The sequence below is a fragment of the Suncus etruscus genome, chromosome 14 (genome assembly GCF_024139225.1).
Source record: "Suncus etruscus isolate mSunEtr1 chromosome 14, mSunEtr1.pri.cur, whole genome shotgun sequence".
Classification (NCBI taxonomy): Eukaryota; Metazoa; Chordata; class Mammalia; order Eulipotyphla; family Soricidae; genus Suncus; species Suncus etruscus.
Window position 1 is genome coordinate 1,576,769 of NC_064861.1, and position 19,914 is coordinate 1,596,682.

Below are 19,914 nucleotides of genomic sequence, written 5' to 3' on the forward strand. Positions count from 1 at the left end.
GGCACAGAGAAGGGGACAGGCTTAAGCCAGCAGGTGCCAGCTACCCTGTGCCAGGACAGGAGAGCTCAGGCCCAGGGATAACAGACGCCTGTGGTGGCACTTTTAGGGGTCCCAGCAGCAGTGGGACAGTATCTTTCTGCTTTATAGTGAATCCACAAACTTGATAAAATTGCTTTCTGCACTGTGGCCACTTAGCATTTCAGTGAAATCGTGTTTCCTTTCATCTCTCGCCCAGTGACTGGCGCGACTGCTCATAGACTTCACACACACACACACACACACACACACACACACACACACACACACACACACACACACACACACACACACACACCCCACACTCCTAGATATTTGCTTTGCAATCAGCTATTTGTTCTCTTCTCTCTCCCTCCCTCCCCCCCCCTTCCCCCTAGATATTTGCTTTGCAATCAGTTTTTTGCCTATGTGCTCTTTGCCTGGCCTGTGGCCTTTGCCTGGGATATGGCTGTGGTAATGGTGGGGCTTTAGGTGCTATGCGCCTTGAGTGAAAAGTAATCTTGGAAAAGAAACAAAAACTGGGGCTAGAACAACAGCATAGTGGGTAGGGCATTTGCCTTGCACACAGCCAATCCAAGTTCTATACCCAACATCCCATTTGGTTTCCCCGAGAACTGCCAGAAATGACACATAAGCACAGAGCCAGGAGTAGCCCCTGAGTACTGTCAGGTAGGTAGGTATGGCTCCCAAGCAAACAAACAAAAAAGAAAAAGGGAAAACTGAGAGGAAGAGTTTTAGCAGAGGCAGGTTCTAAGGCACCCTGAGCTGTGCAGGGAAAGGGCAAAAGGTCTGGGTGCTCTTGCACTTTGGATGAACTTTCCTTCTCTGCTGTCTCTATTTGCTTCTGTCCTTGCCTGGTGGGAAAGGTCTCTGGAAACAGGCATCTCTGCTCTGCTTCCCCTCTTGCTTCACACCTGCCTCTTTCAGAGATGAGTGGACGTCCAACTGCTCAGAGCAGACACAGTGTAAGCAGGCCAAGGCTTGGCCACACCTAAGCTCACCCCAAATGTCAGAACCCAAGTGGTGGATCAGAGAGGCAGACCAACACCCCTGAAGACATGGATAATGAGCTGCTGGCGAAACCTGCAGTGTGGAATAAAGGGCAGCCTCAGAGCAAGGTGGCTTGTTGGAGGGCTCAACACACCAACCAACCCTAGGGCCAGAGGCATTGCAAGGCAAGGAGCTGAGGGGAGCTGGAGCCAGAAGGAACAAGATCGAGGGCACTGAGTCAGGCTCCAGATCCTGGGCCTAAACTGGGGGCAAAACTGCTTTCCAGGACAGAGGAAGCTGCTCAGCCATCACCACACACAACCAGAACATTAGAGTGCATTTCAGGGTGTGATGTGTGGGGGTCAAGGGACAGGCTTCCCTGGTGCGCCAGTGTGGCACTTGGTTGGGCCCCTCCCACTCCAGGGCCCAGTCTGGGACAGGCTACTACCAATGCACAGAGCCATCCCCGACACATACTCCTCTGTTGAGTCTTTTTCTTCATGAAGTACATCGAAGAGAATATTTCTGAAGAGCAAAACTGCTGCACCAGGCTCTTAACCTTTGAAAAACCAGTGACAGGTCAGCCCAGAGTCTAAGCCCAGGAGCAGTCAATGACCTGGCAATGGGCGCAGGATGCTTGCTGTGTTGTCCACATGTCCAGCCACATGATTTCACTTGCATCCATGTGATTGTGTACATATACATGTAACCATGAGTGTATTCATGTATACATAAGGGGTGTGTGTGTGTGTGTGTGCGCGCGCGTGCCACATAGGTACTCAAAAATTTCAACTCAACAGTTTCTCTAAAAGGGAGGCAGCAGATCTAACATCTGTTGATCTGGCCAGAAGATTCCATTTATAGAACATTGGGTCTGCGTGAATTTCTTGGAGATTGGATTATGATGCAAAAATAGTATCACTAACTACTGACCCCAAAGACCAAGCAATACTCACATCAACTGCGTATTTTAATGTCAAATGTTTATTTCTATGCCATAGTTGCCTCAGCACAATTTGTAAAAGAAAGGAATCAAAAAAAAAATCTCTTTTTGTCATATTTTCTTTGCTGTTATAAGAAAGAAAACAAACACTTCAGTATCAGATTTACCATATTTTGAAGTCAGTCTATTAAACTGGATCAAAGTATTTTCCTTGGAAGTCAAAAAAAATTTTTGGATGAAAAATGTCATCAGGAAAACACTGTTTGTATTCATTAAATTTAGAATCATTTTCGTCAGAGTATATACTTAAAACACCTTTGTTTTGGTAGACCTTATCATTAATAGTCAGATTCTTATTATTTAATATAACAGGCATATTTTATCACATAAAGCGAAGTGCACTGAAAATGAACAGGGTTAGAGACAAGTGAAACTGGGGTGCCTGAACTCTTAGGGACTTGGTTCGAGCTGAATTTCTACACGAATATGCGAATTCTCCTTAATGACAACCAACTGCAGTCCAGTGAGGAAAAGTCTGAACAAATCAGACCTTACCACTCACGTAGACGAAGCACCAAACAACTGAGACAAGCTTAGAACAAGTTTGCAGGTAGTTTCTCAAGAAACAGGAATGTTCTAGTTTCTGGATAGGGTCCCAGCTTGGGACCAGGGGATGGCGTGTACTTCTCTCATATCTCACCAAGACACAGGCCCAGTAGCCGGGGTTGATTTCTGTGGTGGAAGGAGGCACCATGCCTAGGGTAGGGGCCTGCAGAAAAGCCAGGGCCAGCACTGCATTCCACTTTTGGAAAGCGTGGGGCACATCCCTTCCCAGACTCACGAAAGGGGGCAGAGCTCTGTTCGTTCATGCATGTTTATTGAGGAGTAATATAAAATGCTTTTTCTTTGTCATTGTCACAAGTGCATGCTTTGATTGCCAACATTTCAGAAGTCAAATTACAAAGGCAAGGCTTTAGGCTGTAGTGAATTACTTGGGCACTTATACAACTGTTAGAAAATGTGAATGGGCTTTTGTTGTTGTTTTCAGAATGAAGCAGTGTAACCCGTAACTGCTATACAAAGGGGGGAAAAAAAGGAAAAAAGGACAAATTTTGTGGCACGTGACAAAACAGAACGAAACAGCTAAACCGTTGTGGCATTAACAGTTACCATGCATTTAGAGTTTCACATGTAACTACAAACTTAGTTAAGTTTCACAAGGTTCGCTAAACATGCTAACCACCTATATGTGCATTGACAAGCTTATGTTAAAAACTTTTAAGAATACTCTCCCTCTTTAGATTTTTTCAAAGCTTTTTTTGATTACAAAATTTCAAAGGCATTAAGCATTTTAGAGAATATAAAGTACGCCAGTATACATACATTTCCAGTACATGTCAGACCAGGAAGCGCATTACAGTCCCATACAGGCCGATACAGCCATATTTTTTCTTAAAAAACATGCATAGGCAGATTTTTTTTTACAGAATATAGATGCTTTTTCACTGTACTTAATATGGTGTCTTGTTCACTATACTTAAAAATGCACCACTCATAAATATTTAATTCAGCAAGCCACACCAAAACTTGATTTATCAACAAAATCCCTAAATACAAACAGAAGAAAAAACAGGATAAATGTAATTATTCCAGTTTTTAAACTTAAAAGAAAAAAAGTCATTGCCAAATGAGCAAGTGTTCTGTGAAAAGAAGGGCATTCAGGGACACTAAAGAAACCTGAGGTAAGCGTCATCTGTACAAAAATCAAACTATCCTTTTTTTTTTTTTTTGGCATTTTAACAAATTTGCAACATTCTTTTTTTCTGGTTTTTTATTTTGTGTGTTTTTATTTTTTTAGACTGCCTAATTCATTTTATAGCCATTGTCTGACAAGAGTAGCAAAACATTATCAATAAATAGTTATTTAGTTTGTACATCATTTTGTTAAAAATGTTGATGTCATCCATTTTTAGTGCTGCAACTGTAAACGGACAATAGAGTAAGAAATTAGACAAAGTTCTCGTGTCCAGAAACATAATAAAAGGCCTTTCCCGAACCTATCTACAAGTGCCCGAGGCAGTAGGAAAACCTGCTCATTCCCCTAACTTTGCAGGACAGATTAGCATCAGCTGGGTTTAAAAATTTTTTTTTTTAATTTTTAATTCCCCCCAGAAGCGTTTTTTAAAAGACATCCCCAAAAGAGGTGTGGAATCACCACCCCACCAAAATATAGTTTTATACTCTCTCCCTCGGTTTTATGATAGTGTAAACGGAATCGATCCTCGTCCTGGCGCCGTGCACCCCACTCCCCGCAACCAGAACAGGCCGTGCAGCCCTGTGGCCCAGGACAGGAGGTGCCGGGATGGTCACTGGATGTTGCTGCCGTTGCTGTCGGTGCCGTTAGTCTCTGAGGCCAGTGCCTTGTTGATGGAGTTGAGGTTGGCGTCGGAGGGCAGAGCGTCACGGCGCGGCGGCATCCGCTCGTTAATGCGGTCGAGGCCCTTGGCCTCCTCGAAGCTAGTGATTTTATGCTGGGGTGAGAATCCTTTGATGGCTAGACAGGACCGTGAAGAGAAGAGACAGCGGGTTAGGCGTGGCCCTGGAGTCGGCAGGCAGGCCTTGGGCACAGCCGCACGCCTTCCCTCGGGCACCGCCAGGACTGCCCGGCCCTCGCCTCCTGCCAGCCGCACTGGCCTCCTCAGAGGTGAGGTGGGCACAGTGCCTGTGTGAGGAGCTCTGGGCAGCAGGCGAGCAGAAGGTGGGCAGTGGGTTGCTGAGGCCCCACACGCTTGTCTCATCTCTGCCAACTGGACCTGGCCATGTGCCGCCTGGCACACCAGGGCACAGCTCAGAGCAGAAGCTGGAGGGCTCCACAGGAGCGAGGGACCCAACCCGGCCAACAGCTCACACAGGCCCAGCAGCCGCTTGGAGCTCTGCTCTGCTCTGGGCCTACTGTGGAGTGAGAGGAGCGGGAGGAACTCCCCATGATGTCCCTCAGACACACATCCGCTGCCTGGCTGCCGCCTCCTCTCAGGAAAAGGAAAATTGCTTGTGGCCCTGTCACATGGGGGTCTGCTCAGGAAACAAGGGGCCATGTGGACACAATGTGTCTCAGAGCCAACAGGCTGACTGGGGGTCTAGTCAGGGAAAACCTAGGGTTCTCCTATGGGGCTGGGGGAGCGCTGAGTTTTCTACTCTGTTTGCTACAGAAGGGACCCTCTCACAATGGCATCCCAGAGAGAAATTCCTCTCGAGCCAGCCACTGGCTTCACACCCACGGTGGACTGACTAATCGCCATGCGAGGTGGGCTTTCTGGCTTCATGCCCACACACCGGTGGGCCCAGTGGCTTCACGCCCACATTCAGGTGGACCAATCACCATGCAAGGCAAGGCCGCTGGTTTTGCGCCCACACACTCGTGGGCCAATCGTCATGTCGCTGGGTCCTTGGCTTCATGCCCACACGCTAGTGGGCCAATCCCCAACCCAGACAGGGCCCCAATCTCGGTTTAGGCCATCTCTTGGGCCTTTCTCTTCAAGTGAACTTATTGGGGGCGCTGGAGGGGAGAAAGCACCTTCCCGCGGAAACTCTGCTGAGCCTCTCACCGGCAGACCCGAGTCTCAGAAGATCCACACAGCGGCCTCACAATCCTGAAACGAGAGCTAGTCTGGGCCGCTTCGGCCCCACACAGGCTAGTGCCACGGCAGTCAGTCCCGGTGTGTGCACGCAGGTGGGATGAGACCCAGGCCCGGAGCCAAGCTTCTGGCTCTTTCTCTTTCTCTAGGTCATGGATATACTGTGAAATGCTAAGAGCTGTGGCGTGAGCGCCCGCCCAGAACACTGACTCCACTATCTGAGGGGGAAATCCTCAACACAGGAAGAACGATCGCTTCCTCCCAGTCAGCAAATAGCAAAGGCGCAGTCACCGGGACTGTGTCTGAAGGGGGTTTCCTGCATTTCCTTGGCAGAAGGGGCACTTTTAAGTTCCAGCAGCCAAACAGGGCGGGAGCCTCGGATTAACTACCCAGGTCGCACAGGGTCGCCGGGCAGGCCCCAGGGAGTCTCACCACCCTGCTCTGAGATTAAGCACTCAGCTCTGGCTGCTGGTCAGACAAGGTGTTAGCACTTCACACGGGTGGGTGGGATATTCAACACAAGACAGTCACAGAAACCACAACACAGCCAAACTATCCACAAGAATGCACACTGCAGATTAGAATTTGCCGAGAGGAATAGAGAATTCCCACATAAATAGCAGTCGGTTCACTGCTATTTAGGAAGCAGTTGTATTTTCTCTTACAGCGTTGTTATTCCCCGAGATCACCAAATCATCTAAAGTGGCACTTTTGTCCCAGCGTATCCAAGGACCAGATACAACAATTTTAGGGAAAAAAATGAAATGTTACCTTGCAAGAACAAAATACAACTGAAGAATTTTGTTTTAAAGGGGAACTTCAAGTTATCATTCTCTTTCAAATTTCCAGAGGGAATGGTCATGCATGATGCTGTCAAGTATTTGCTATGCAGCTAGTTCTCTGATCACTGCTCATGTGAAAAACACTCCATCAAAAGGGGGTGCAAGAGGGCGAACCGCTGTCCCAGCTAGAGCCCAAGCACATGCCTGCTGTCTTCCTTCTTCTCCTGCGGGTGCTGGGCAGACACTCAGAAAACACTCAACAAGGGCCAGATTACTTAAGAGCCACTAATCTGGTGGTCAGCTGGTCTCTTCCACAGACACTAGGCATCTTTAACATTGATATTCTGCTGGGTAATAACTAGTTTACAAACAAAGAGGTTTAAAAATGGATTGGACTTAGCAGCACTGGTAATTACCAACACTGGATCATGTTGGAATATATTTCAGAGACAAAAAAGTAATGTGAACTATATCAAGGCACTATTCAAATGATCTGGGGGGGGGGTGATTAGAAACTGGTAAAGCCAGAATTACCAGTGCCAATCCTACATTCTTCTTTCTCCTGCTGACTGCAAATGATACAAGGGAGGGACATGGTTCGGCCCGAAGAATACACGGACTGTAAAAACAGCTGCCATAAACCCCACCCCACACAGCTCCAGATAAAGACTGGTCATCCTTGGTTTTCTGTGATCATACCGGGCTCATCATAGACAAAGTCAAACTTAGCCTTAAGGGGGAAAAAAAAAGCCAGACCAATCAACCAACCATAAAAAGACATTTTCCCCTTTAAAGCAAGAACATTTGGTTAATACTGAGCCACAACTGTTAGCCCAACACCCACACACTCTGTACAAGCTACAGCAAAAAAATTAAATTAAATTAAAAAATAGAAGAAAAAAGATAAGAGAAAGAAAGAATTAAAGAAAGAGAGAGAGAAAGAAAGAGAAGAGAAAGAATACAGCCGGCAGAGCCCTTATCTGTTGTGGACACAACAGAAAGGGAACTGGCCAATTACCTTCATCAGCCTCAATAGCCTCAACAGTAGCTGAAGAGAAAAAGGGGTGCAAAATGAATGAGAGAATGAGCAGAGGATTCTTAACACTAAGAACAAATCAGTGACGAGCAGGGCAGATATAGGCCCATGTTCCAGGCAGGCTGGGCTGGGTGGGGTACAGACAACAAACCAAATGCTATAAAGGAGAGGTGCAAAAGAAATCGTGAGTGGGCTATGGCCTGTCATGGTAGCATGGGCACTGATGGGGTAGGCCTTCCAGTGGGGAGATGAACAGACCCCCTGGAGAGTCCCCTTCCCTTGGGCTCAGAGGGCAGGACTGAGCCAGACAGAAACACACATCTGACTGGACAAGGAGCAGGGGATCGTGAAGGCCTTGAAGAGGGATCCCGAACATTGTTACAACATTCTGGGGCAACCCCACTTGCAGAGCAGGGGACTCTTCAGAGGCCAGCAGGTTGTGTGTGGTGGAGAGGGGCGAGTGGTCTGGCTCATTACAATGGTGACTTTGGAAACAAGAGTTCTCAAAACGTCACCATTCGGTGGGATGTGCCCAGAAGAGCAGCCGTTCTATGGGCATGTTTCAGGAGAGAGTGCTCAACATGAGCAACTCAGCATATTCTAGAAGCAGAGTCAGAGGAGGCACAGCAACCCTAGTGCATCTGTGACAGGCCTGACTCCTTTCACTATACAGTGTCTGGGGCAGCCTGTCTTTCCCTAAGGAACTGATCAGATGCAGTTCAGTTCACTCTGAAATGTTTCATATTAAAATGCTACCCTTTGAATTTCAGTTGCATTTTTCCCTCATAATTTAATATTTCAGAACAAGAAAACTGCCAAATGCACCATGATCTAATGGGGGTGGGGGGGATTTCAGATGCCGCAGATAGAACCACCATGAGAGAGATGCAGGTCTAGCCCTTGGCCTGCATACGGCTGCTTTAAGCATTTTCACCTTTCAGATGAATGGAAGGAGGTCAGGCATTAATACTTGATGTTGTAGTATTAGTGCATGTACTTTCAAATGTATACTGCGTTTTCAAATTCTCAGGGCGACTGAGGGTTCCCTTTTTATTTCTAATATGTGTGTCTGGGTCATATATGTGAGAATTCAAAAATAAAAGTAAACACAAACCAATGCATTTTAAAAAAAAAGAAAAATTCCTAAATTAAAAGGGAAAAAGAAAACTGAACAATCAAAGTTAAAATGTGGGCTAATATCTAAAAAGTAAAGAAATTAAAGGACTCAAATAACTGAAGTTCCAAAGTAAAGTGAAAAATCTGATACCACACCAGCCAGGACAGATGACATGCCCAGAGGAGATGGGCTTGTCTACAGTACTGTGGCCCTCAGCTCTGGAAGGTTCAGGAGGGACCTGAATAGCTGTGATCAGGGGCTGCTGGGCAGCTGTGCATTCTGTGCATATGAGTCATCCACTTTATGCCATTCCAGAAGTGAGTGGAGCTATACGTTCGAGGAAGTTCAGTGTGCTCCTATGTCTTTTTCTTTACTTTATTTAAAAGCATTTGTCCTTTCTGTGCAAACCCAAAGGCAGTGACTTTGAGATAAATTCACCAAAAAATGAATTTTACTATCACTGAGGTGGGTACTGACTGTCCTCCACACTGCACCTCATTTCCTGAGTGGAACTCTGCAGGAGAGGAATGTTTAGTGATACAAAGAGCCTTTTTATGAATTGTTCAGACTGAGTGACAGTGACTAGAAAGGAAACAAGCAGAAAAAAAAATACCCCAAAAGAACTGGGGGAAGAAATAGGAAAATAAGCAGCTGGCTGCGAGTCTGTAGAAAATATTTTCATCTACTTTTGTTTTCTACCCTTCACAGGGCTGATCTAACAACAGAGCATCTCTAAAGCACTACTGAAAAACTGGACACTAGTGCGAGCATTCATGGTGAAGATGCCGACAAGAGCGAAAGTCACAGTGGGCAGCGCTTTGCTCTATGCTCCATGCTCCAGCTGCAACTAGCCACGTCCAGCTACTGAAATCACGTGAAAGATTTTGGACAAAGCCAAAAATGTTATTGGTCACATTGGCCAACCCCGTTTCAACTGCTCAATAGTCACGAGTTCAGTGGTTCTGCAGACCAACAGACATTTCCGTCATCACACTAAACTTTGTGAAGGAAAACATGGCCTGAAATGTGAAGCATTTTTACACCGGAGCTTTCTCTTGAACGAAATGCTTTCAATTGCTTTCCAAAAGTGGAATGCAGTGCTGCTCAGGCTTTCATGTTCTGAATGGATGGATGGGGACCTGAGCTTCCCAGTTGCTCTCAAGTGGCTGGTAAAAACGCCTCTTCTTCCCTAATGCCTAGACCTCCGGAGAAGGAATCTGGGTGTACATCACCTGGACCAATCCAACGAGTAATCACACTGTTTGTCAAAAGTCATTCTCAGGAATTCCCCAGTTCCACATGCACAAACCTGAGTGTATGTCATGCCCTGACTGAGCCTGAACGTGTGAGTGGTGGGGAAGTGGAGAGGAAGTGGAGTCAGCCTCTGTGCTATTACATGTGACAGATAGCTCAGGCTGAGGGGGATGCCAGCCTTCTTCCCACTGCCAAAAACTAAAAGCCAAGGCCCCACCTGAATGGGGGCTAGCTGGGGGTGCTAAGAGCTCAGCTGAGGGTCCCACAGCACCCCAGTTCTTACCGCTCTGCAGAGTTTGCTTCCCTCCAGAGAGGACCCCACTGGGGAGCATGCCGGTGGGCGTCAGGCCCTTCAGCGTCAGCACACTCTCACTCTCCTCTCTGCAAGGCAAGAAGGGTGGGTGGATCAGTGTGTGTGAACGGAGAAGGAACAAGGACTTACAGTAGGTTCTTCCAGAGGACAGACAGACACACAGCCAGAGAGAGGCACGAAGTCACACATCTAAGAAGGGGGCAGCCACATGTAAGGCATAGACAATGGTGCAAGTCATTGTGGGATGCTGCAAACAGGTTGAGAATTAAGTATGTCCTGGCCAGTGCTCCTCAGGAGAAACCAGCCCTGGTCTGACTTGTAGAAGCCAGTCTGAGCAGGAGGGTGCTGCTCTCTAGGTGAGGGGGCAGACGCTGGCAGAGGGTGTTGACATGAATGTTTAAACCCAAATTTTCTCCTCTCCAGTCTGCTCCCAGGGACATGACACTTGACTTAAGACCGCGATTTCACAGTGTTCTGTGCAAGGTCCTTCACTTCTACTGATAAATAGGAATGCTGTGACTCAGCGCAGCTAATTAGTAAGTCCTCATGATGACACAACGGGAGGAACAGCCGCTGATTTCCCACGCAGCAGGCTGCAGCCCCACACCAGCACCAAGCGCTCAAGACATTGTTTGCTGGTCCCCTTTGGGTCCCAGCATGCGATGCCTGGCACTGCTGGGGTGAAGTATGGGGTCTTACCAAGGCCTCCCAGTGCTGAAGTCATCTTCCTGCCCCCCAAGAATGACGTGTTCTGGGCCAGGTCTAACGGGTGTGACACGTACAATTGCCAACCACTCTAGGCTTCCTTCTTTCCCATAGAGCGGGGTCAGGCACACAGTCTAAGCCCTGTGAGCAGGACGATGCTCTGCTGAGCCATATCTGAGTCCCACAACAGTGCTGGGCATCACGTGGCTCCGGTAGGTTCCGAGTGCTCTGTGCTGCCTGCCATGCCCGTCACCTTCCACACTCATTGTTGGGGGGTTCAGAAGGCGCTCAACGATTGTGTCTACTCAGGCTTGAAATGAAATACACTACAATTCAACCTTTGTTCTCTTGCTCCACATCCAATTAGTAAGTGTTGATGGCTTGACTTCAAACTACTGCCTATATTTGGGGTCGGGAGAGAGATCAAAGGCTGAGGCACACGCCTGGCAGGCACTGGCTCTGCGGGATTCCCAGGAACATTTATGCTGTCGCTACCCAAAGCTCAACAGAGCCAGCCATAGAGGCCCCAAGCATTACCGGGGCAGCCCAGGGATCCCCAGCCTGGTTAACCTCCAGGAGTATCACTTCCTGGCAGCCAAAGAGGAGCCACCAGGTCTGGGAGGTGAGCTGCCAGGACGGCCAATGCATTCAGGGCTCCCTGAACAAACAAAAACACTCCCAGCATCTGACACTTTTCCTACTCTTTCAGTGACATGTAGGTCTCTGTGGGGTAAATCCAGTAGAGGCAGGGAAGAGCGTGTGGAGCGCCCAGCACTCAGGGGATAGTCTGCAAGGGGACATCAGGATGGAGTAGCGCTAAATCTACCCGCCGCTCTGCAATGAGAGTGTGGAGAGTGGCAGGGAGCCGGGCAAGGTCAGGGATTCTACTGCTAAAAAAGGGCATTACAGAATCATGTACCATGTCACCATAACCCTCTTAAGTGAGATTGGTAATGCCATGCTCCGCAGACCAACATACGATTTCAGAGAGGTATCTGCAGAGGTTCTGCAGAGGGATGGGATTATTTTTTAGTGCCTAGGGATCAATAATCGAATTTGAGAATTTGATGCTCTTCCAGAAAACAGCTGATTTCTAAATGCATGCTTAGTAATAATAGCATGACTCATAATCTAGTTTAAAAAATGACTTACTGGAGGAAAGTAGTAAGAGGCAGATAGGATGTAACAAGGGCAAAGTTGGTGAGGGTGGCCTAGGACACATGGGTGGTGTAGACACGTGGTACAAGCATATGTCGAAGTCAGAATCACTACTACCAGAGCAGGTAACTCAAACTACAATAATTAACCTTAAAATTGTGTCTGGCAAGGAGCCAGGCTGGGGGCAGAGGTGAGCTAGAGATATTGGTGGAGGGATTGGCGCTAGAATATTGCATGCCTGGAAATTTAGTGCAGATGCAATTGTAAAGGAGTCTACATTTTAAAATTATTAAAATATAACATCACATGGGAATTAAAACTTTTGTTTGCAATGGTTAGAACAATAGGTGCTCATAAGAGGCGGGAAAACTTTCTATGGTCAATTTTCTAGAAAGCTAATGAAATGAAAGGTACCTGTTATAGTTACACTTTGCCCAAAGCCAGAATGAAAAACTAAAAGGCCTAGAATTGCTTTCCTCCTGCACTAATGTCTCATACACCATGAAACACATTTTTTTAAGTTACTCCAATACCACAGAGGGACAAAAGCTCCAAGAGCTTGTCTTTGGGAGTCTTTCAGTCAAAGTGAGTCAAAGCCTTAACAACCACAGCCACCAGGATGCTGGAAAGATGCCCATGAAGGAGATGCACATTTTAGGTACCAATCCAGTTTACCAGCAGGCTCACCTGAGCACTGAGAACACCCTCGCCATCTTGCCTATGGCCCGGATCTTGTTCCTGATGACCTCCTTCCGGGCCGCGGCAGTCGCCCCTGCAAACAGCACAGATGTCATGGCCAAAGTCTCCACACAGAGAGGGACAAATGCCTAGATGGATGGTGATGAGTTCTAGCAGAGAAAAGTGGCACAGGCCTTGCAGGTGAAAGGGTCCTGAGTGTGCGCCTGGCTTCATGGGTGCTCCCTGTTCACTTCAGGCAAGGGCCCCCAAACCCATCAACACCACCCACCAGAGGGAAAGCAGCACTTCTCATTCACAAATGTCAGTGCAGGGATATGTCCTCATGGAAGGGCTTTTATCAGTCACAACAAGTAAGCTGGCCCTCCCTACCTTACTAAAGGGCAGTTTTTAGGGCTTTCCAGTAACCTGGAGCAACTGCTAGAAAACCAAGAATCACAGTTCAGTTTATAGCATGGGGCCAAACAATGCCATCTGGCTAAGTGAGACAGTTGTTAGAACAGCTGAGAGTTAAACAATGCTTCCTAGAAATGAGCAGGATGCTCTCTTCACACCTTTTCGCCCTTCTGTTTCTCTGGAGGAAAACAAATGAACATCCTAAAACATCTTTCACTACCACATTGTCATCATTTAGGCATAATCCATATCTTGGGGTTGGACTCTCAGGAGCGTCGAGGGGATGCCGTGTGGTGACCAGGAACAGAGGCTCTTGGCTCTTACCATCAAATCCATCTTCCTCTGACCCAAGCTCGTCATCAGAGCAGATATTGAGGACATTGACCAGCATCTCAGTCACTAGAAAAGAGAAAAATTACTCAGGCATTGTTAAGGGACATGCTAGCGCTTCTCACCTTTCCTATGTAGAACTTGTCCGTGCAAGCAAAGGTAGAAAGAGGACTGAGAGGTCAGCTGGGTAGGTATGAAGTTACTGGCTCATGCTTCCAGAATCTATCACAAGGAACATATGCTACAGAGATGTGGAGGGAAGAACAAGGAAACTCCTAAGAAATAACATGGTGGGAACCGAAGTTCCACTCCGTGTTCACTGATAAGGCTCTTCAGGCCAGATTCCTAAGGCGATGTGTGAAAGCCAGAATCCATCCCACAGAGAGCCCAGCAGGGCCATGTGCCTGCATGCCTGGTGGCAAGGTTGAAGTTCCTTGGAAACTATTGTGTAAGAGTGGTTTTGTTTTATTTTGGTTTTTGGGTTGAACCCAGAGGCACTCACAGGTCACTCCTGGAGGACTCAGGGGACCATAAGATGCTGGGGCTCGAATCTGAGTCAGTCACATGCAAGGCAAATGCCCTTCTCACTATGCAATTGCTCCAGACCCAAAATGAAGTGTTTAATGAAAGTACACTAGTCTCTATTTTCCAGAAAGCTTTAAAAATGAAAGCGAATAAGAACTTTAAATGAGGGGCTGGGGAGATAGAATGGAGCTAGGGTGTTTGCCTTGCATGCAGAAGGACAGTGGCTTGAATCCTGGCATCGCATAAGGTCCCCCAAGCCTGCCAGGAGCGATTTCTGAGCACAGAGCCAGGAGTAACCCCTGAGCATTGCCGGGTGTGACCCAAAAAAACAAAAAACCAAAACCAAAAAAAAACAAACAAAAAAAAAACACCACCATAAAAACACCTTTAATTGAGTAAAAAGATAATGTCACAGAAAATGAGACCTGTATCATCTTTTTTTTGTGGGGGTGTGTGGGGATTTGGCACTATGCCTTCTAATAGCTCAGGGGTTTCTCCTGACAGTGCTTAGGTAGGGAGATGTCAGGGGTCAAATCTGGGTGTCCTGCATGCAAAGTGTATGCTCCAACCCACTGAACTCTGGCCCAGGATATACCTTTTCACCTGGACACTAAAGCGGGTGCCATTTCCAAGGTCCACATGCATGTATGTGTTATGAATTTTATATACGTCTGAATTCATGTGGCTGTTACATATTATATATGTGATGTGTATATACATGTTACATATTTTATCTCCATGATTTAAAGCAATCTTGGGGGCTCTGACACCAGGGACTCACATACTGAGCCAAGTTTGTTACATTTAATATTTAATATTGGACATTACTTAGTGGGTTCCATTATGAATGTGAAAAAAAAAAAAAAAACCCGAGTCCATGCTTTTCTACTTTTCTACTTTGCAAAATCAACGTTTTTCTAGAAATGAAGATCTCAGCAAAGAGTGAAAATGCAGCACAAGCCCATGCTTCGATTTCATGTCAGAGTGAACGGCACCACCATGCTTTCCTAAGAGATGTACAATGTGCAGGTGTGAGGAAGAATGGGCTGCAATATAGACAGACACTCTCAAAGATTTTGCTTCCACCTGGCCTCAGAGGAATCAAAGGACTGTATGGTGGCCATTAGACATAATGGCCTGGTTTTGTCACCTTATAACAAGTAAAAATATTATTGGGGAAACTGTCACAGGAAAACAGATATTACATACATTAAAAAGTGTGTGGTTTTTATTTTTAAGGAGAAAGGAGGGCAAAACTGGAAAGGTCAATTTGCAAAAAGAAATGAGGCTAATAAATAGACTAATCTGAAATGCAAATTTGTTCCCCCTGTAACATATAAATATAAACATATAAATACTCACAGCATGGTTATCTATATTTTTGCTGTCCCTGTATTTTGCAAAAATGCTGTTGCTCTTTAAATTATGAAAGTGTCCATGAATCGCATTAGTGACGGAAGAAACCTTTCCATTGGATAGGTAGTTTATAAATTAAAAGAGCACATTTAAATAGCCAGAGGTGCCCAGAGGTGAGGTCAAACCTCATGGGATCTAGGTGTTTCGTGGGTTTCACTCCTGTGACCTTCAGGTGCTACCTATACAGTCCCACAGTGTGGGGTCAAAAGCAGAGCTCTATTTCTGCTTTCAGACCCTTCCATCAAGAACAGATCTGGTGGTTGCAGCCTTGCAGGCAGCCAACCCAGCTTGATCCCCAGCACTCCATAGGGTTCACTAAGTCTAACAGAAGTAAACCCTGAGCATCGCCAAATGAGATTCCCCCTCCCCAAAGAAACCCCCAAAAGAATCTCTGGATTCCCACCACAAACCTTTTTCCCCCACAAATGGCAGTGACCAAGTGAAGACGTCCATAAAGTTGGGAAGCCAGTATGGATGAGGGGAACAGTTGAACTGCCTGATGTTCATGACGTTGTTCTCGTACTTCAATACTGCAGCTGGAGGAAGGAAGCGAGAAAGAGAGGGAGGGAGGGGGAAGGGAGGGAAGAAAAGAGGAAAAATAGAGTGGGGGAGAAATGGTAATGGCTGAGCAGTACAATCAGCTCTGTGAGTGGGTTACCTATAAATCACAGACAAGAGCTTAGTCCTAACCATGCTCGGTGGAGCTGGGGCTGTCATAAGTAGCAGGTTTGATCCAAAGCTGCACCCTTGGGCCCCACCAATGCCAGCAGCCTGTGGTGAATGGGCACCAGCTGAAAATCAGCCTGGGGCCAGATCCCCACTGGTCACCAGAATGGCCAGCTAAAGTGGACTCTGGGCTCCTCCCAACAGACCCCATAGAAAGTGCATCTCCTTGAGCTCTCATGCCATTCAGTAAGGACAAGGACAGTGTTAAGGCGGGTGGACTGGAAGCACAGGAAGGAAGCTCTGGGACTAGAGGTATGAAAGCAGATTAGATGTGGAAGGGCGCCTCTTTCAGGAGGGAAGTGGTTCCCTTCTGCCTGGAGTTGGCAGCTGTGCTTGGGGTTCCGGGGGTATGAAGTTTCTGGAACTACTGGCAATAGCTTCTGCCTGTGTGTGATGGAGGACCCGGGGTGGGGGAATGTCTGAATGAGGCTCAGGTGAGTTTTCCCAGAGATCTGTGATGTTTTAAGAGAAATGAGTGAGGCTATGAGTGAGGCAATGCTGGCAAGACTATTCCTTAGGCCTGCTGGTCTCAGAGACAAACCTTGCCCAACCCACAATGGCGTTTCTTCATACATTTTCCAACTCCTCGCAGAGCACTTGCAAGGCTACTATCCCTCCTGGCCCTTTTGTGGGACTGTTCATGATGCTCAGCCAGTAGGGACAGTGGGTGATGGCATGTGGTGCAATCTCTCAGGGCCCTCTAGGGCTTGGCCCCGTGGGGGCTAAGTGCCTTACCCCCTGCTGGCTCCCCACCACCCGCCCATACACATTGTGAGGTGACCACATGGACTAGGTGAGTGGGTGAGAGAAGGCCATGCACCAGGTGGGAAATTCCTATGCCCTGTTACTGCATTTTTCTTTAGTTTCTGAGCCTATTATGAAAGAGTTCACCTCAGGGCAACAGATTCCTGGGAGAAACCCAGTCTAGAGGCCCCACTAGCTGCACTGGGAAGAGGCTGAGCTGGTCACTGTGAACACAGAAATGCTCAAGCCCTGGATCTACACTGCAGGCATGTGGATTCTGTGGGAATGAATAATCCAGAGTGCAGCTCATTTTCAGACCCCAGAGGTGACAGGACTAGTCTGGGCAGGGTCTGGGCAGGGCTGAGAGGACATGGAAAAGCTACCTGGAAACAAGACATGCAGGAAAGATGAGGCACCACAGCAGATAGGACACAGATAGAAGCCTGCATCTCAGGCCAGGGTGGGAGGCACAGGTGAGAATGGGAAGGCAGCCGAACTGGGAAGCGGAGGGAAGGCCCCTCCAGCACATTGCAGCACCCACACGTATGCGTGCTAAGGTAGCCCTGCAGAACACCTCGTGAGACCCGATACTGCAGCATGTCCTTTCAGAAAGGCCACCCAAGCCTTCTCCCTGACACAGGTCCCTGAGGTGGGCCCTGCCTCCATCCTTCTTGGGTGCTCCTGCTGCTGAGGGAAAGCAGTGGCGTGAGGGGCTAAGACCAGCCACGAGTACAATAAGAACCTCTGTATTCGGCCAGTATGTTACTCATAACGTATTTATATTCACGAAGTTTCAGGAAGTTCCTGAGTTTCCAGGGAAGCCGAGGGAACAGAACAAAGCTCCTCTCATCACAGATGCCTCATTTGCTGAGCGTTGCACCCAAAGATTAGGCTCTAACGGCAGAGGCATCTGAGGTCCCATTTCTAAAGTCAGAAGTGTCCCCGGGTGTCTCACGGTGCCATTTCCCCATCTAAACTCGGGCTGCTTGTGGCACCACCTGCGAGTTCCACCCAGGATTATTCCCACAGTGCCCACTCAGGCAGTCAGTGCCAGCATCACAGCTTTTAAAGTACTCTCGAGCATCTATAGAAAAGGCCCAGAAGATGGTGCACCAATGAAGAACTGTTCTTCCTTCTTCTGGTCCTGTCTTTATCTTTTCCTCTAGAATTGTTCTTCTATGCAAAGGACCCCCAAATGCAGAGCCCCTAACACCTTCCAGGGAGCACTGGCGCCTTTATTCCGGGAAGGTGGGATGAAGCAGTGATGGAGGATGGGAGGAGATGTCCCCTTCCCCCGACCTGAGAAGCTGCTGCTGGTCTTGGGCCACACCCAGTGCCTATGTCTGTGCTCAGAAAAAATGTCACAGGACTATGAGAGGCTTCAGTTCCCACAAAGCAGCGAATGTCCAGAGTTGCTTTACAGAGTCATCGTGTGTGTGTGTGTGTGTGTGTGTGTGACACATGTGTGTATGTGTGTAGGAAGAGTATTGTTTCACTTTACCCATGTTCCCTGAAACCTTCTCTTCGCTTCTTTTTCTAGGTTTCTGAGTACATCACTGACATTACACTGCTTGGGGGGGGGGGGTCCTTTCCTTTCTGGAGCACCTCTAGCCATCCTTGCCCATCTCCCGCTCCCTCCCTCCACTCTGACTTCCCAGGGTGGGTAGAAGAGTAGCAGTCCCCTGGCCACCCCCAACCCTCACCTGTAATCCGAAGATCCCCAGATATGATGGGAGAAGTTGGGGGATGACAGACGGCTACAGATACTGCATGGTCCCCACCTGCCTGCAATGAGGAAGTGAACCTCTTACCTTTGTTATTGTACACATCTAAGTAGTTGGGAGCAGAGAAGATGGTGATTAGAGATGGGAAGCCTGTGGTCTGGCTTTTCCTGTACATCCGATACCTGGGAGAAGAAAAGACACAGAGCAATCAAGGGGCTGCAACACTGTCCCTTGGTGGCTCAGAGGCTTCTGCTCAATCGTCAAAGAGGGTCCAGTGACTGGCAGAGGTTCCAGGGCCCATTTGGAATGAAAGCAGGGCAACTGTCTGTCTCCCTCTAATGAAATGAACCACTAAAGGGCCGGTGGGACTTACTCAGTTTCAGCTCTCACGCTCATTATTCGGACATAACAAAAATCCTCTTAAGCATATTTATAGGCTGAAGCACAGGATTTAAATGTTTATCTGTGTGTGTCCTTTAAACTTTATAGGAAACCAAAGTAATATTCTTCAAACAAGAAAAGAACAGACAATCTCTATTCATGTATCATCCTTGTTCAAGATGCCAATAAAGACTGAAAGTAGCTGGGGGCCACACACTTGGTGGTGATATGGGAGGGCCCTGCAACCCCACGAGTTTGAACAAAGGCGGGAGAATAGAGGGACAGAAGGTTGGGCTGGCTGGCCCATGCTAGGACCTTCCTGGCTGTGTTATTTGGTAATTTCTAAATTACACCTTTGGGAAAGGAGGAGAACAGGCTTTCACCTGAAATCATGATGGTGATGTCGGTCGGCATTAACCCTTAACAATGATGGCTTCCTCTTTTACATATCAAAGACCCATCTAGGAGGGAAGAATGTCTAGGTAGGACTTTTACCTTAGCTCTTCCCATCCATGAGCATGGCCCTAACTTCCCAATAAATATTGCAGACCCAGTCAGCCTCTTTCTCTTGCTCCACATGCTGGAAAGATCCCTGGACCTGTGTTTCTGCTTTCTTTAGGCTGATTTGGATTGTTTCCTATGACGGCCCTGCTCCAGAATGACTTCTCCCTTCCCTGGTGGGATTACGGAGTGTGAAGCCACTAACATTTGGTGCCTAGAACAGGGAACGGAGAAGACTTCAACAATAGTGAGTGAGATGATTCCCTGGTGAATTAGAATAATCATCCCTCACTTCGTGCGCTCAGGTCAGAATTCCCCAGGGGATTAAGGCTCTAATAGTGTTCTGGCTGCTTTTTATCATACCCTTTAACAGAGTGGTGATATGTAAGTATATAAGAGTAATGCTTTATGCTACTCTAGTGCTTTTATATAATTGTGCATTACAGAATGTACAGGCCAGACTTTCTGAAATATCTTCCATATTGGAAAGTAAAAGCACCTTCTCA

At 47.4% G+C, this 19,914-nt stretch overlaps 1 protein-coding gene across 4 annotated transcripts in view; it reads right to left on the bottom strand.

Moving 5' to 3' along the window:
- Nucleotides 1–19,914, bottom strand: part of PPP3CA (protein phosphatase 3 catalytic subunit alpha) — a 1,090,725-nt gene that overhangs the window by 961,262 nt on the left and 109,549 nt on the right. For 2 of the 4 annotated variants that reach the window (XR_007502344.1, XR_007502343.1), the window contains exons 8-14: nt 18,614–18,708; nt 15,743–15,868; nt 13,386–13,460; nt 12,657–12,741; nt 10,077–10,174; nt 7,405–7,434; nt 4,227–4,523 (exon numbers count right to left, since the gene is read on the bottom strand). Coding sequence is in view for 2 of the 4 variants with exons in the window: in XM_049786915.1 (XP_049642872.1) it covers nt 4,336–4,523; nt 7,405–7,434; nt 10,077–10,174; nt 12,657–12,741; nt 13,386–13,460; nt 15,743–15,868; nt 18,614–18,708 (697 nt within the window). In the remaining 2 variants the exon portion in view is untranslated. Of the gene's footprint in view, nt 1–1,988; nt 4,524–7,404; nt 7,435–10,076; nt 10,175–12,656; nt 12,742–13,385; nt 13,461–15,742; nt 15,869–18,613; nt 18,709–19,914 lie in introns of those variants that run through there. The other 2 variants (XM_049786915.1, XM_049786916.1) reach the window with 2 other exon arrangements.